Genomic DNA, 15,287 nt, shown 5'->3' with positions numbered 1-15,287 from the left:
ACATGGTAGCTGATGTCTTTACCAAGCCAATGACGAAGGCTAAGTTTGACAAGTTCAAGAGGTATTTATTTGGAGAGTAACATAAATTGGCAGAGAAGTTTTGTTATTGTTTTTGTAGAAAAACTGCCAAAATGTAAAATGTTTAATTTAGAAAATTAAACATATATATATATATATTTTTTTGTTTTGTTTATCACTACAGATAGCTATAAACATGTCTTTGAGTGGGAGTGTTGAGCATATCCTATTTTATGAGTAGCAAAGCCATGTCATGTGTCTGTGATGTCATGTGCCTGCACGCACAAGAATGTTAATTGTGAGCATGCGCAGAATAAAAGCGTAACGGGAGTTCGTATCCTGAATCCAAAGAGAGTGGATGTCTGTTTTATTTTTTTTCCCGTGAATATTAGCCATTAGCTAGTAATAGCTAACCATTCTGGTGACTGCTAAAACGATAGATTGCTGTGGAAATGACAAATGCTACACTATGGATAGAAACATGGTAAATGTGCATATGTGCTAATTAAACTGTTTCCATCAACTTTAATTGCATTATGACTTATTCACCTGAAGAGTTTATCCACCCCCTCAAGCGAATCAAAATTTAAATTTCCTTTAAGGGACTGATCCATATTTGCAGGTGTTTCCAATTGAATTTCTTATGTGCATTACTGAAATTCGAATTATCAAATTGGATGGATTACTCGTTAAATACTTTTAAAGGCGGGGTAACGATTTCTGTATCACACTTAGTCAGGCAGAGTACCAAGACAAACTTGTAGCCAATCACCAGTAAGGTGCACAGTGCACAGGACGGACATTAGCTGAGCCAAGCACTGATAAAAGCAGAAGAGTATTGATGTGTTTGTTTTTGATTTGAACATCAACAACGGCTAAGAGAAATCGGACACCCTGCCTTATACAAAGGGCTGAACAAGGTAGTAAAGAACGGGTGAGCGGAAATGACGCGCATCCCCAAAGTTCTTCTTACCATTTATTGTAATCAACCACAGCAATGGGTTTTCCAGTGATGACACTTAAGCTCAAAGGACAGCTACATATTCTCTCTGGCATCTCCAAGGGTACAAGACACACTTAAAAAAAGAAGCATTTATGAGAAAAGTTTGAGGATAGAAGATAACGACTAACATACATATTTACTGTCAGCTTTTTAAGACCTGATATTCTTCATGGCTTCATCGACTGATCAGAAATTATTTAGGTTTTAGAGTTTAGTTTTCCCACAGTGAGCGCTTTAGCTCTTGAAGGAAAGACATTGTTTAAACAATGGACAGTATTAAAAAAAAACAGGTTATTCAACAACAGAGTAAATCAATGAACAACAGTCATTCTGAAGTGTGTATTAACTGTTTTATCTATCGTACTAACATAAAAATATATAAATGTATATTACATTCCTATTATAAATTAACACAATGTTTTCAGTCTAGGGAAAAAAATAGGACATATCAGCGTTTATGGGAGAGAAAGTCATTGGTCATTTCCACACAGGTTTCCAAAGCCCTGAAAGGGGAACCACCTCTATGTCCAGTTTGTCTTTTGCTTAGAAATGTAGAAAATTGGCAAAAATTGGCAGACGCTTTTATCCAAAGCCACGTACAAGTAGGGTCCAACTCGGGTCATTTAAACATAATGACACAAAGTTTTGGCATTGCTTTTCCTTATAGTGTGTATAGTAAGTATGTTAAATAATAATAATCATGTATTTTCTAATTCAGACCCATAACTTGGTGACATGTTATATATATTTTATAGATATGTAATCTAGATTTTAATTTTCCAGAATGCAAAAAAAAAGAATGACCTGCTTGCTTTCTGGAGATTCTTGGCCTCCCATCAATAATGTTCCCTCCACTGTCCCTCTTAACCCACCTCACAGATGGCTGCACTGCAAAACATGACTATCTAACTTAGTCTTTTTTTCTTGTTTTCCACTTAAAATGTCTACAAATTCTTAAATCAAGATACATTTTCTCAATGAGTAAAATGACCTAAGAAAATAAGTCTTGTTTTTGGGGAAAAAATATGAAATTTCAGTGAATTAGTGGTTTAAACAAGCAAAAAAATCTGCCAATGGGGTAAGAAAAATGATCTTGAATTAAGGTTGACATTTTTCTTAGTCACTCAATTCAAGATTATTTTTCTTACCCCATTGGCAGATTTTTTTGCTTTTTTTTAACAAAAATTCTATGAAATTTAATATATTTTTACTAAAAACAAGATTTAATTTGTTAGGTCAGTATGCTAATCAAGAAAATGCTTCTTGATTCAAGAATTTTTAGACATTTTTACTTGAAAACAAGAAAAAAAGTCTAAGCAAGAAAGTCATTTTTTGCAGTGTGGCTGGAGGATGGCTGGATGGATGATGCTGCCTCTTGTTGCATGTGGATGACCTCATGCAGCCTTTGGAGTTCATCCATGTCTTCTGCCTTGTTGACAAGACTGTTGACCTTCTCCAAGAGCTGGTTCAGTTTAGGATCTGACATAGTGCACAAGAATACGCAAAAGTGCACAAGAACAAACACACCACTAAGAGGGGAGAGGAGAGGACAGGACGGGAGGAAGGGGAATAGATAGGCAGAGAGAGTCAACAATACAAAAACGAGAACAGGGAGAAAGACAATACAAACATAGCTCTTAAAAGTAACTTTTTTAGTCAGCTGCTATTTATTAGTAGATAAATTGTATTTGAGAATCTGTTGATAAAAATAAAATTAAATCAGTATAACTAAACTACACATTACAATACACTAACACACAAGGCGTTCAGGTTTAGGTCCCCACCGGGATATAAAAACATGGCCACACACACACTCACTCACGCACACACACACACACACACACACACACACACACATTACATCTGAAGACAGAGTTTCGATTGTGTTTACATGTCTATGTCTATAGGTTCTATGCAGACACTTTTATCTATATTATAATTATGAATATGGCAGTAGAATGTGGCATAACTCGTTAGCAACTAGCTATTTAGTAGCAACAAAGAATATCATGTTTGAAATCAGAAATGCCTATCACAGCTATTTTAATTTTGTAACCAACAGGGCCTAACCCTTGGCTAACTTTTATCTAACAATGTGTAGCAGAATGCGCACATTTCATTTTGTGCAACAAGTTTATATTATGCTCATCTCAATACCATGACATCACTACAGTGTGCTAAAATATTACCAAACACAAAAACACAACAACTGGCAACAACTTTATGGCATGAGGTGGTTGTTTTTGTTTAGGCAAATATCTAATATGTCTCATTCTAGATTGAGTGCAAAACTTATGAATGGAAATCAAAAAACGCAACGGTGCTTGGGATCATCGCATGCAATGATGTATCACTGCTGAAGTAGTTGATTGTCCAATGTGAAGTAGGATACAGATGCAAGAACAATCATAATACTAATTATTATTATTATATACAACAATTAGGTCCGGTCAAACTATTTATCAATTTCTGATTGGATGTTTGGATCTTTTGTGGGGCAGACAATAAACGAAGGTAAATGAAAACTAAACGGTAGAAAACACAATTTTATGTCTTAAAACTTTGTTAGTTGGTAATGGAGCTGTTGTATAAAAGCAATATAACAAATATTCCAGGCAAAACACTTTTTATTAAGAGCGCAAATCGATTTTGAGCCCCTGGATGCGTCAAAAAAAAGATTATCCTCTGTAGCCTAAAAGCTGTTGTATTTTTATCAAAAGATAATGCCTACATCTAGTCAAGATATTTTGTGTTGATGATCATGAAAATCAAAACTTTCCAGCACATGCGAGAGATTCGTTAGTTGACCCCCGCGTCAGAATCCGAAGGTGAGGGATTTACATTGAAGTGTATCGGACAGCCATTTACATTGAAAAGAGACACAAAGGGGTTACCTACTGCCTCGGATGTTGACGCCAGGGGGCAATGACCAAACGTCGATATATGACGATGAGGGGTGAGACCATGTTAGTTGGACACTTGACGGGTCTGAGGTCACTGAAGGGGTTCACACCTGTGAAGAGAGTGAGCAGGACGGCCAATAGAGCCGCAGTAGCATCCTGACCCTCAGCAAAGCACGCTGGGAAGAGAGAGGGGTGTATGTTTGTAGAGTCAAACACCATAAACAAGATTCACAATAGCGGCTGTGAGTGTTGATGAGTCGTATCTGAGTGTCAGACATCATTCATGAGTCTAGTGCAGCAGATCAATACTGAAAGAGAGCTCGTGTGTCAAACCACTGTGACATCTTTCAATGTGCTGTGTTTACTGAAACATTCAATAAAGCTTCTGAACATGTTACATTTGTGTCTAACAGCTTCATTCAGACAACAGAGAAAAGCACATGTGTGTTTGTGCAGGAATGTCCTGTATCATGATTCTTAATAGTTTTAATAGTTGTGTAAAGGTTCATGTAGCAGTAAATGTGAAATGCAGGTGTTGTGTTGTGAACATGATCTCTGGAGACAGAGCTGATCTATTCTGAGAACATCAGAGTCTCTTCATCCTGTCAATGCAAATGTGATTTTCAGCTCAACACTCTCAGTGTCACTGTTTGATTGGTTCAATCATCTGAACTGAAACACACAAGTTTCACTTCTTTATTGTTAGTTTTATTAAAGTTCACACATGAATATTATGTTTAAAATTATACTGTGTGCTGTACATGCACTCCTCAGCCTATATTCATACTGTAAACCAAAAAGACAATATATTTATTACTATGTTATAAAGTTGTTTGTGCACATATATGATTGATATAAATCATGAATTTAACTAAAAGAATATTATGATCAAAATGTAAATGTATTTTTTCTCTTGACTGGTGTGAACACTGAACTCTCTTGACAAATGTTGTGATGATGAACAGCAGCTGTTTGTGCATCTGATCATAACGTTTATCTCATAAAGATCATTAGATATGTTGGTTACAAGAACACACACAAACAGAGAAAAACATCTTATATAAAGGAGTCAGTAATATGAATTATGGAAATTAAAAATAATCTGATATTTCAGTAGTCAGTATGAATGTTAAAGATATTTTTTGATTATCTTCATAATTACAAAAAACAGTGCTTTGTCATTAGTGATCAGTGTTTTGTGTGTGTTGTATGATCAGCTGCAGTATGTGTCAGGTGTATCAGTGCAGTCACTGTTCAGTCTGACTGACGGAGGTTTTTGTACGACTCTTTATCACTGTGTCAACACATTACCACTGTGATAACTCTGACAGTAATAATCTCCTGAATCTTCAGTCTGAACTCCACTGATGCTCAGAGTAAAATCTTTTCCAGTACTTGCTGTTCCACTGCCACTGAATCTAGATGATACTCCAGACTGGAGGCTTCTGATGTCATATATGAGGAGTTTAGGAGCTTCTCCCGGTCTCTGCTGATACCAGAATAAGTTGTCTCTATATATTCCTACATCTATATGACACTCTATTGTAGCTGTTTGTCCCTGTTGAACACTTTTCACTCTAGGTTGAGTCAGAGTAACTCCTCTGGATTCTGAAAACACAAAATATAAACAATTTGTGTATTAAACTGTATTAACATCATATACTAAAACAAGCACGACAAATACAACAGAAATAAAAACAAGTCAGATTAAGTCTTCATGTCTCACCTGTAATAAACACTGTGAGTGTCCAGATGAAGATGATGCTGAAAGTCATTGTTGTTCTTGTTGGTTTGTGTGATGCTGAAGATTGTGTTGTGTTGTGTTGTCAGTCATGAAGTGTTAAACTCACAGCACTATAAACACTCTCAGAGCACTGAAGCACGTGATCACAATGCAAACTCACTCTCTACTTGTATCATTTACCTCAACACAGACAAACACTGGACTTGTGATGTGTTCTGTATCTTTAAGATCATGTGAATATTGTGTGTTATGTGTAATATAAATACTATGTGTGTTTTAATAAAGATACTTGTATATGTCATTTTCATATGTTTCTAATATTATTGATTATGATGTTGTATTTATATCTTAACATCAATTTGACTGCAATGATTTGAGGTCATGAAATGTCAGAAATGAGAATTTAAACTTGTCATGAGTGGGTATCTCAGGATTTTCTTGAAAAAATGACACAAGCTTTTGTAAAATATGTTCATATTTTTGTCATAAATAACCAGGAGATTATATATAATGTAATGTGTATGATGTGTGAATGTGTGATAAAGTGTAAAGATGTGTTTGTGATGTGTTTATAGTGCAGTTACTGAAGCGTTCAGAGGTTTTTGTACAGTCGCTCTATTAGTTTGTATCACTGTGGTGGACTTTCGGCAGCGGCACCAGACTGGATGTTGGCAGTAAGTAAAAACATTCAATAATATTATAACAGATTTCTGCTGTCGCATGTAAAGATCAACACAATATATATATATATATATATATATATATATATATATTTTTTAATCATATTCATGACTTTGTAATATTGCACTTACAAATCTCAAATGGAGACCCTGGGATTTTTTTTTCTTTGTGTTCATGTTGTGTTAAATGATTTTTACATAATTATGTAGTTAATCTGGAAGGATGAAAATAATTGTTTTGAAATAATTTGCACAGATTCCTATTCTGAATAAATTTTTGCTCACTTTTGTAAAACTTAAAAAAAATGAGTGTGCTCTTAAATGTATACAACTTGCATTGTGAAAATAGAAAATCAAATTAAATGTATTCTGTGTTACAAAAAAATATCAAATTTGTATTTATTTATTGTATTTAATATATTGTTAGGTTATATTTTTCAAAACCAGTTATTTGACTTTATGATTATTTGAAATGTTGTTAAGACTTTGTCACTGTATTTGATGTTACAGGTACTTTCTAATTTCTATTTTAATCTTTAATCAAAATAAATAAATGTCACAAAGGTAAAATGTTTTCCACACTGATCATTTCTAAAATCTAAAATCAATTACAAACATTATATTGGTGATTCAGTGCACTTGTAAACATTTGTGAATACTCTATGAATATTTAGTTTAACATGAATTCAATATTTAATTTTTATTTACTTATTATTAGTATCTTATTTGTTTCTCTTTGTGAGTTTCTGACTATTGTGTGTTTGTCAGGCTTCACTCGTCCTAAAGTGAGCGTCCTGCCGCCCTCCAGTGAAGAGATTTCCACAAAGAAAACAGCAACACTGATGTGTGTGCTCAACAAGGGTTTCCCCTCAGACTGGAGTGTGATGTGGAAGGTGGACGGGAGCAGCAGATCTCAGGACAGCAGTGTTGGGCTCCTGGAGAAGGACGGTCTGTACAGCTGGAGCAGCAGTCTGACTCTCTCTGAGCAGGAGTGGAGCTCAGTGCTCTCAGTGAGCTGTGAGGCCAAACACAAAGATCCCAGTCATACAGTCACTGGAGAATTCAGGAGAGATGATGAGTGTTCACACTAGACTCTCTCTCTCTCTCTCTCTCTCTCTCTCTCTCCTCTGACTTCTGTTCTCATCTGAGTCTCACTCATGTCTCACATGTGTTTCTACATTCATTCTCTCTCTCATCTGACATCTGCTCTGCTTTTCACAAACAACACCACAAACCAGTGCATGTGTGCTTTATTCATTCACTGCTGATTGTGTTTCATCAAAATTCATCAAATAAAATCATATTGAATCTTCATGACTCATTTTGTCTTTTGTGACAGATCAGAACATCAGCTCTTTATTATAAATAAACATCACTCAATGAACCATGAAAACACCTGCAGATGAAGAACTAAACCAAACTGTCAAATGAATAACCACAAGTCACTTTCACTTGTTTGACACATTATTCATGAGTTGGTCTCATACACATCATACTGACCTCATGAATGTATTATTATCAACTCTTCACTCTGATATACGACACATTTAGTTAACATGGGAAAAATAAACAAATATCTATAAAAAATCTACTTTACAAAATCTGTTTACAAGTGTTTACATGCATAACATTTAGAAGGAAGTTTGACCTTCTAGTCAGGTTGTCTTCCAGTTTCTTGTGGACAGGGTCATGACAGTCTCATATGTGAATCCTTGACAGCCAGGTTTCTTGTGTGCAGTGACATAACCATCTATTGTGCGTCTACACTGTTAGGCCCGATGTAACTTCAAATTAAACTGTTTAATTGCAACATACTTTAATTATTTAAGATTTAGTGGAGTACTGTAAAAATGTATGTATCTTCTACTACTTCTGCAGGCATAGTCGAATGTGGGTAAAACTTTAAGTTTAATGGCTCAATAAAAAAGTTTTCGACTGACCGGGCCCCCTACCCCCTCGCTGGTTGGCAGTTGTGAGCAGATTGGACGACGGCATTTTCTTGTAGTTCCAGCAAAGTTGAGTTGTCGGTAAGTAAGAAACATTTTTGTCTATGGCTGTTATGAGTGTTTATAAACTCATACATTAAGTATGTTTCGTTTGTATACGACTCAAGTGGTGATTTTGAGTGATTTAGGGAAATTTAGGGTATTTCGCTTTTCATCTTGTAGGGCGTTAACGTGTAACGCTTAACGTCAACTCTCGTGCGGTGGAAACAATCACACTTGTTTATCTATGTGGTGTTTCCCTGGCCATTTTTTGCTCTGTTTATTGATCAGGAGCTGTCTTCCGAGCACTGAAAACAAGCGTCAGACAGATTGTGGGTTTTTTCACTTGCAACTATATTTACACACTTTGGCAAGTAATGTAACACGGTCTATTTTAACACCGGAAATTTCAACAAGGATACAGCATAAATTCAATTCAAGTTTATTTATATAGCGCTTTTCACAATATACATTGTTCCAAAGCAGCTTTACAGGGGCAAATAAGAAGAACAGAAAAACACAGAAAGGTAAAACAAAGCACAGGGCATGGTGTTTATAGAGCAAATAAGATCATTCTTATAAATAATATCTAGTAAATGAAAAATTCAATTAATGTCATCAGAGGACAACCCGCGACCCAGCAAGTCCCACTCGCCGAAAACATTTAGGTCCAACTCGGTCCCACACCTTGAACGACGCCAGAAAACGGAGGAAAAACCAGGGAAAATAGTTATGGCATAACTTTATTCCTCTGTTGTCCGACATCGACCACAAAACAAGACCAAACCAGACCCACACAGCCACAACAAATAAAATCCCCCCACCCACAAACAACAAGCCTTCCGACTCCCCACAAACACCCTCCCAGCAACCTCCAATCAGGGCCATTGAAAGCAGCTAAAATTTAAAACTGCTGTCATGTGATGAATGTTTAGCATTACATACCAATGTAACGAGGTTCAATAAAAGGAGGGAAGGAGCTGGGAACCAGCAAACATTTTAATAAAGTTTAATCAAAATAGAAAACAATAACACATAATTAAAATGCCGGCAGCCACCTCACGGTCAACTGCCGTGCCCGGTCCTCTCTAATCAGCAGTCCCGTCGCTCATCCTCTTTTGCTCCCAATTTCCTCTGTGATATATGCGGGACCGGTGTGTGCAGAGCTGATTACAACTATCACTCACGGCATCGGCCCCGCCCCACGGCTCTCGTCCTGCCTTCCTCACAACATACCCCATCGCCCCTTACAGGCTGGGCGGTACCACCGGGGAGCCAGTCTCGGCGTCCGCAGTGCCCTGGGGGTATGCACCAACAAGACAAGTGAATGGAAACGGGAGCACCAGGAGCAACAGGGAGGAGAGAGGGGAGAGAGGAAAAAACTTTAGGTCCGGTTTCTCGACACACTGTCGCTCAGCCCAGCCGAGAGGCTCTTCCTCGCGGAGCTATGCAGTGGTGCTGGACGTCTGGTGGACGGTCCAATCCTCCTCCTCCTCCTGGTGGTTGTTGATGGCTCCCACGAGTGAGGGCAGCTGCTTCCTGTTCCTCACCTTCATGGCTGTTGGCAGCAGGATTCCGGCTCACAACCAACGGCGCAGACTCCTCCGCTCCCTCTTGGACGGCTTCACCACACCTCGGCCCAGGAGCAAGGCAGAGAGCTCTCCATCTCAGCTGAACCCTGCTCCAGAACCACCGCCTCGGGCAACGATGTTGGACGTCCCTCGTCCGCACTGCCCGAACTACTTAGCACCGCGATGCCCCTCCTTCCTCCCGTGTTTCGGCACCAGTGTAACGAGGTTTAATAAAAGGAAGGAAGGAGGTGGGAACCGACAAATATTGAAAAAAAGTTTAATCAAAATAAACAAACAATAACAAGGAAGTAAAACGCCTGAAGCCACCTAAAAGTCGACTGTCGACGGTCCTCTCTCGTCAGCAGTCCCGTCACTCATCCTCTTATGCTCCCGATTTCCTCCGTGAGATATGCGTGACCGGTGTGCGCACTGCTGATGCCAAATATTACTCACGCCACCGACCCTGCCCCACAGCTCTCGTCCTTCCTTCCTCACCACAACCAAGTATTGTAACTTTAGCATTAATGTGACAAGACGTCCGTCTTTGCTCTTGGAGGCAGACATATAAAAATTATCGTAGCTGCTGTTCATTAACTATGCATTAATTATTTTGAAAAGTATCTGGAAGGCTATTCCAGAGTTTCGGTGCTACGTATGACAAAGCTCTACCCCCTTTAAGGGAATTAGTTATTCTAGGTGTTATCAAAAGTCCCGAGTTTTGAGATCTTAGAGAGCGTGATGGCTTGTAATGTGATAGAAGCTCTCTTAAGTAGGTAGGGGCTAAACTGTTTTAAGGCTTTATAAGTGATTAAAATAACTTTAAAATCAATACAATACCTAATGGGTAACCAGTGAATGGATGATAAAATTGGGGTTATGTGATCGTATTTTCTTGATCTGGATAGACAGGACAACCACTAAGTAGAGCATTACAATAGTCTTGAGGTCACAAATGCATGAATAAGCTTTTCTATGTCAACAACACATAAAATATTTCGTAATTTGGCAACATTTCTAAGGTGGAAGAAGGCTGTTTTTGTGTTATTTGAGATGTGAATTTTAAATGACAGGTCGCCGTCTAATATTAAGCCTAGATCTTTAACTGTATTTGTTGGAGTAACAGTGCTGTTTTTTCTCATGCGTCTGTCGATCAAAGGACAAAGGGAAAGGCAGTCGACATCATAATGTCATTAAGGAGACTTCTGGAGGAGCAGAAGATTCTTGTTGCAGAGAGGGACAACCGTTGGAAATATCATTCAACTCGTGCCGATACCCTCAGAGAACTGTCCTACTTGTTTGCCAGTGAAACACTGAAAAGTATGTATTTGTATATATGGCACAAACCTAAGAATAGCGTTGCCCCTCATCAAAGATTTTCCTAGAAAATGGGCTCACAAAATTTTCAGTTCCAGGGCTGAGAAAGAATGTTACAAATTGTTTTAGCCATCATGACCGTTACAGTATTTTTATATAACTTTTAGTAAGAGTCTGATTTTTGCTAACTTCCAAATTTCTATAACTAAATAGAGGGCGTGTCCTGTCTAAACTTTAAAGTAAAAAGAAGTCAGTAATGAAAACATATTTCATTGTATCATATGTGGATGTAGCTGCATGAGACATCATTACACTTTGCCCAAATCTCTATCCAATTGAAAACTGAAAGATGTAAATCTTGCTTTCTTCGGTATGTCCTTGAAACTCTTTCAATGTTCCTATTTGAATGTCGTGCATCACATATGTAATAAGTATGTAACAGGGAGCAGCCGTATTTACAAAAATATCTTTCCGTGACTGTCACTTTGTCCTGTGTAGAATTTTTTTTTTTTTCTGAAACTGTATAACCAATCCAGATTAGGCCACCTATAACTTTTCTGAGAGATTAACATTTTTGCGTTAGTACATTTACATTACATTTAGTCATTTGGCAGACGCTTTTATCCAAAGCGACTTACAGTGCACTTATTACAGGGACAATCCCCCTGGAGCAACGTGGAGTAAAGTGTCTTCCTCAAGGATACACTGGTGGTGGCTCCTGGGATCGAACCAGCAACCTTTTGATTTACCAGTTCAGTGTAACTTTAAGTTTAACCCACTAGACCACCATCTCCAGTATTAGAGGACAGCCCTATTAAACATAAACAACAATGATGACTGTTTATAAAGTTTCTAAGGGAGGCTCAATGTGATTTTGTTATTTCATTCTTATTTTAAGATTCGGAATGTGACCTAAGTGAAGAGGGTTAAAAGCTCTACAGAGCCTCATCTACAGAAAGGGTGCAAGCAAGAGACTGTTACCTGCAAGTTTTGTCTGGAGCAGTGAACCTCCACCTCTTACACAAACTGTCAGCTGATGACCATGACAGTGACATCGAAATTTCTGATGACGAACTGTAATCCACAAGACTGTGACTCCTCTTTTTCTTGACAGTGAACTTGACCTTAACCATGAATCTAAAGCATGTAATAAAATCAGCTGTTGATCACCTTATAAATTAAACCAAAGTCTAGTGTCTGTCTTTTTATTTACATAGAAATGAATGCATGTATGCCTCTACAAGCAGTCAGGACTGTTCATCGGGAGATATTTTGTGAATTTTGGGACCGTCAACAAAGTGACATTCTCATTTCTAATATAAATAGCAGTTAAAGGGAAAAGAGTCATAAAGCAGTGCAGGTGAGATTACTGACTGCACGCTGCAATTGTTTCTCTTCAAACATTAAAATATAATCATACGATGTGTATTTGTAGTTTTATAATAAAACCTAAAGATTGAATGAATCTTCAGTTTAAAATAGACTTGTAGTATAAATCATTTAAACGTGCTTTTGTGGTTTGGCAACATGATAAAATTTGTTTTCTTGAAACTTCCTCACACTGATGACACACGACTGTTGTGCCAGATACATCTTGAATCACATCATCAAGTTTGCTGATGACACAACAGTGGTGGGCTTCATCAGTGATGATGACCCTCAGCTTACAGAGAGGAGGTACAACATCTCATCAACTGGTGTGAGGTCTATGACCTACCACTCGATGTTAGCAAAACAAAATCAATAATTGTGGACTTCAGGAAGAACCATTTGGCACAAAATACACTCACCATCAATATTAATGCTGTGGTATCTGTGAAAAGCACCAAGTTCCTGTAGGTGCATATCTCCCATGACCTGTCATGGACTACCAACAACACCTTCTTATCCTTCGTAGGATGAGGTGAGGTGATCCAGGGGTGCCATCGAGAGTATCCTCACCAGCAGCATCTCAGTCTGGTAAGGCTGCTGCTTTGCTGCTGAGCAGAAGGCCCTGCAGGGGGTGGGGAGGACAGAAGAGAAGATTACTAGATTGCCCAACCATCCATTCAGGACTTATACCCATACCGCAGCTGCAAGAGAGCCATCAACATCATCAAAGATCTCACCCAGCACATGACCTGTTCATCCTCCTACCCTCCGGCAAACGTTACCGCAGCATGCAGTGCAAGACTATCAGATCCAGTAACAGCTTTTTCCAACAGGACATTAGACTACTTAACTCTCTCAAGAAAATTCCATGAACATGGAAACTACTTCATTTACAAAGAGTGTTTATAAAGACTGATTGTAATAATCATTTAAAACTCAATGTCTGTAAAACGCTATGCACAAAAACATAAATGCCTGCACAATGATCTCTATGTGCACTAGAACTACAAGTCTATACACATTTACCTCGTGCTGCTTCTCTTCACTTTAAACCTTGTTTCCTGCACTGTAGAATTGTATATGCCCACTGTTGTCTGTATATGTTGATGCCTGTGTGCACTTTATATTTATACTTTATGCTGTGTGTCATATTAATACTGCACATTTGAGTTTGGGGAAACACAATTTCAATCCTTCCATGCATTTACTGTTACATGTTCGGTTTTGACAATAAAATTTACTTTGACTTAATGTCTAATTTCTCACTTTTTTCATAATTTTTACATACCAAGTCATCAGTTGAGTAATAGAGAAAATAATTAGCAGATTACCTCATATTGACAATAATCATAAGATCCAGTTGTCTACAAAATAGTTCAAAATGAGCTCCACCTCAACCAACTACAAGACCTGATAATCTTACGTAATAATAATCGAATAACGAAATATGATTCACAGGGGAAAAAGGAATTTTAGGTCTTCAGCCCTGATGAAAACATCTGTGGCCACATGCCTGTATCCTAGTTTAGGGTGCTGTTGAAACCTGTTTGAGATTATAATAGGGACACAATTATGGTGAAGAATGCTTATTTCACAGCACTAAATTCAAGTTCACCCATAGCTATTTTGCTTAAAGAAAATTAATGATATATAAAGAAATAAAATGTTGCCTAGTAATGTTACTTTTAACTTTTTAACATTTTTTTAATGTACATTTTACTGTATTTCTGAATTCTGTTTTCAGAGTCTCACAGCACCATCAAAACCTAACATAAGAATGTTGTAAATACAGACAAGGGGAGAAATAAATAAAAATGTTCAGCCATAAACGTGAAAACAGTTTGTTGTCCAAATGGCTGCAACTCAAATTTCAAAGAGCATATCAAAGGCAAAAACAGCAGAACAACTACTTATCCTGTGTTTATAAATAATGTTGGACACAGTTTTCTCACTTTTACAGAAAGTTTGCAAAATTATCTATAATAGAAAAACAAATTTCGACCTGGCTCTCAAATATGTCGTAAAGATTTGCACATTGAACACAGTTAGATATCCCTTTGTTCTTTAAAGGACAGAATTTGTCACAGAGACAAGAAAGCAGCCTAATAAAATACATTTTACCTCCTTTTTTCTTTCCCCCTTATTTTATCAAATAGGAAGATCTTCTGCCTGCTACATTTTCGGCAACCTCAATGATCAATACAAAGGAATGTCATGCTTTATAGTTTAATCTCAAGTTAATAGTTGTCATTTCACTTGTGAGGTGATCTGTGGTCCTCTCCACTTGTGTCTGAGTGACTTTGTTCCTGCTTTTTGTGGATCAAGCAAAATGCACTGGGCTGGGTATCCAAAAGCCTTCAGCTTAAAGGTGCAATAGGTGATCATAGGTCTTCAGAAATATTTGTTGTTATGCTGGTTGAAAGTCTCTTCACATTCAGATAGAAATCATTCAGTTAATGGGTCTAAATGTATTTTATATGTATTTATACATTCTGTGGAAGGCGTAGGCACAAGAAATGTAAGTCCAATTTAAATGCTGGTTCCAAGCGTTTCTATTGGCTTTCGTACCTACCAGTCAACATGTATTTGCATACCTTTGTTCACCCGGCTTGTGCAGAGAAGATTCGTCATCAGCGCATTCACGTACGCTACGCAGACAGATCGAGAATGTCAAGCAAACAACCTGACCTTCCTGGTA

The 15,287-nt window shown here is 37.6% G+C and overlaps 2 gene segments (V, D, J or C); one reads left to right on the top strand and one right to left on the bottom strand.

Moving 5' to 3' along the window:
- Nucleotides 1-4,708: 4,708 nt before the first annotated feature.
- LOC130414625 (Ig kappa chain V region K16-167-like) lies at nucleotides 4,709-5,769 on the bottom strand. The segment is given in 2 exon segments: nucleotides 4,709-5,532; nucleotides 5,651-5,769. Coding segments are annotated over 2 exon segments (366 nt in total).
- A 313-nt stretch (nucleotides 5,770-6,082) lies between these two features.
- Nucleotides 6,083-7,439, top strand: LOC130414710 (immunoglobulin kappa constant-like). The segment is given in 2 exon segments: nucleotides 6,083-6,086; nucleotides 7,117-7,439. Coding segments are annotated over 2 exon segments (327 nt in total).
- The last annotated feature ends 7,848 nt before the right edge of the window (nucleotides 7,440-15,287 follow it).

Source organism: Triplophysa dalaica, chromosome 24, assembly GCF_015846415.1.
Source record: "Triplophysa dalaica isolate WHDGS20190420 chromosome 24, ASM1584641v1, whole genome shotgun sequence".
Classification (NCBI taxonomy): domain Eukaryota; kingdom Metazoa; phylum Chordata; class Actinopteri; order Cypriniformes; family Nemacheilidae; genus Triplophysa; species Triplophysa dalaica.
Note: the sequence above shows the minus strand (reverse complement) of the source record. Positions and strands in the feature narration are given on the sequence as shown.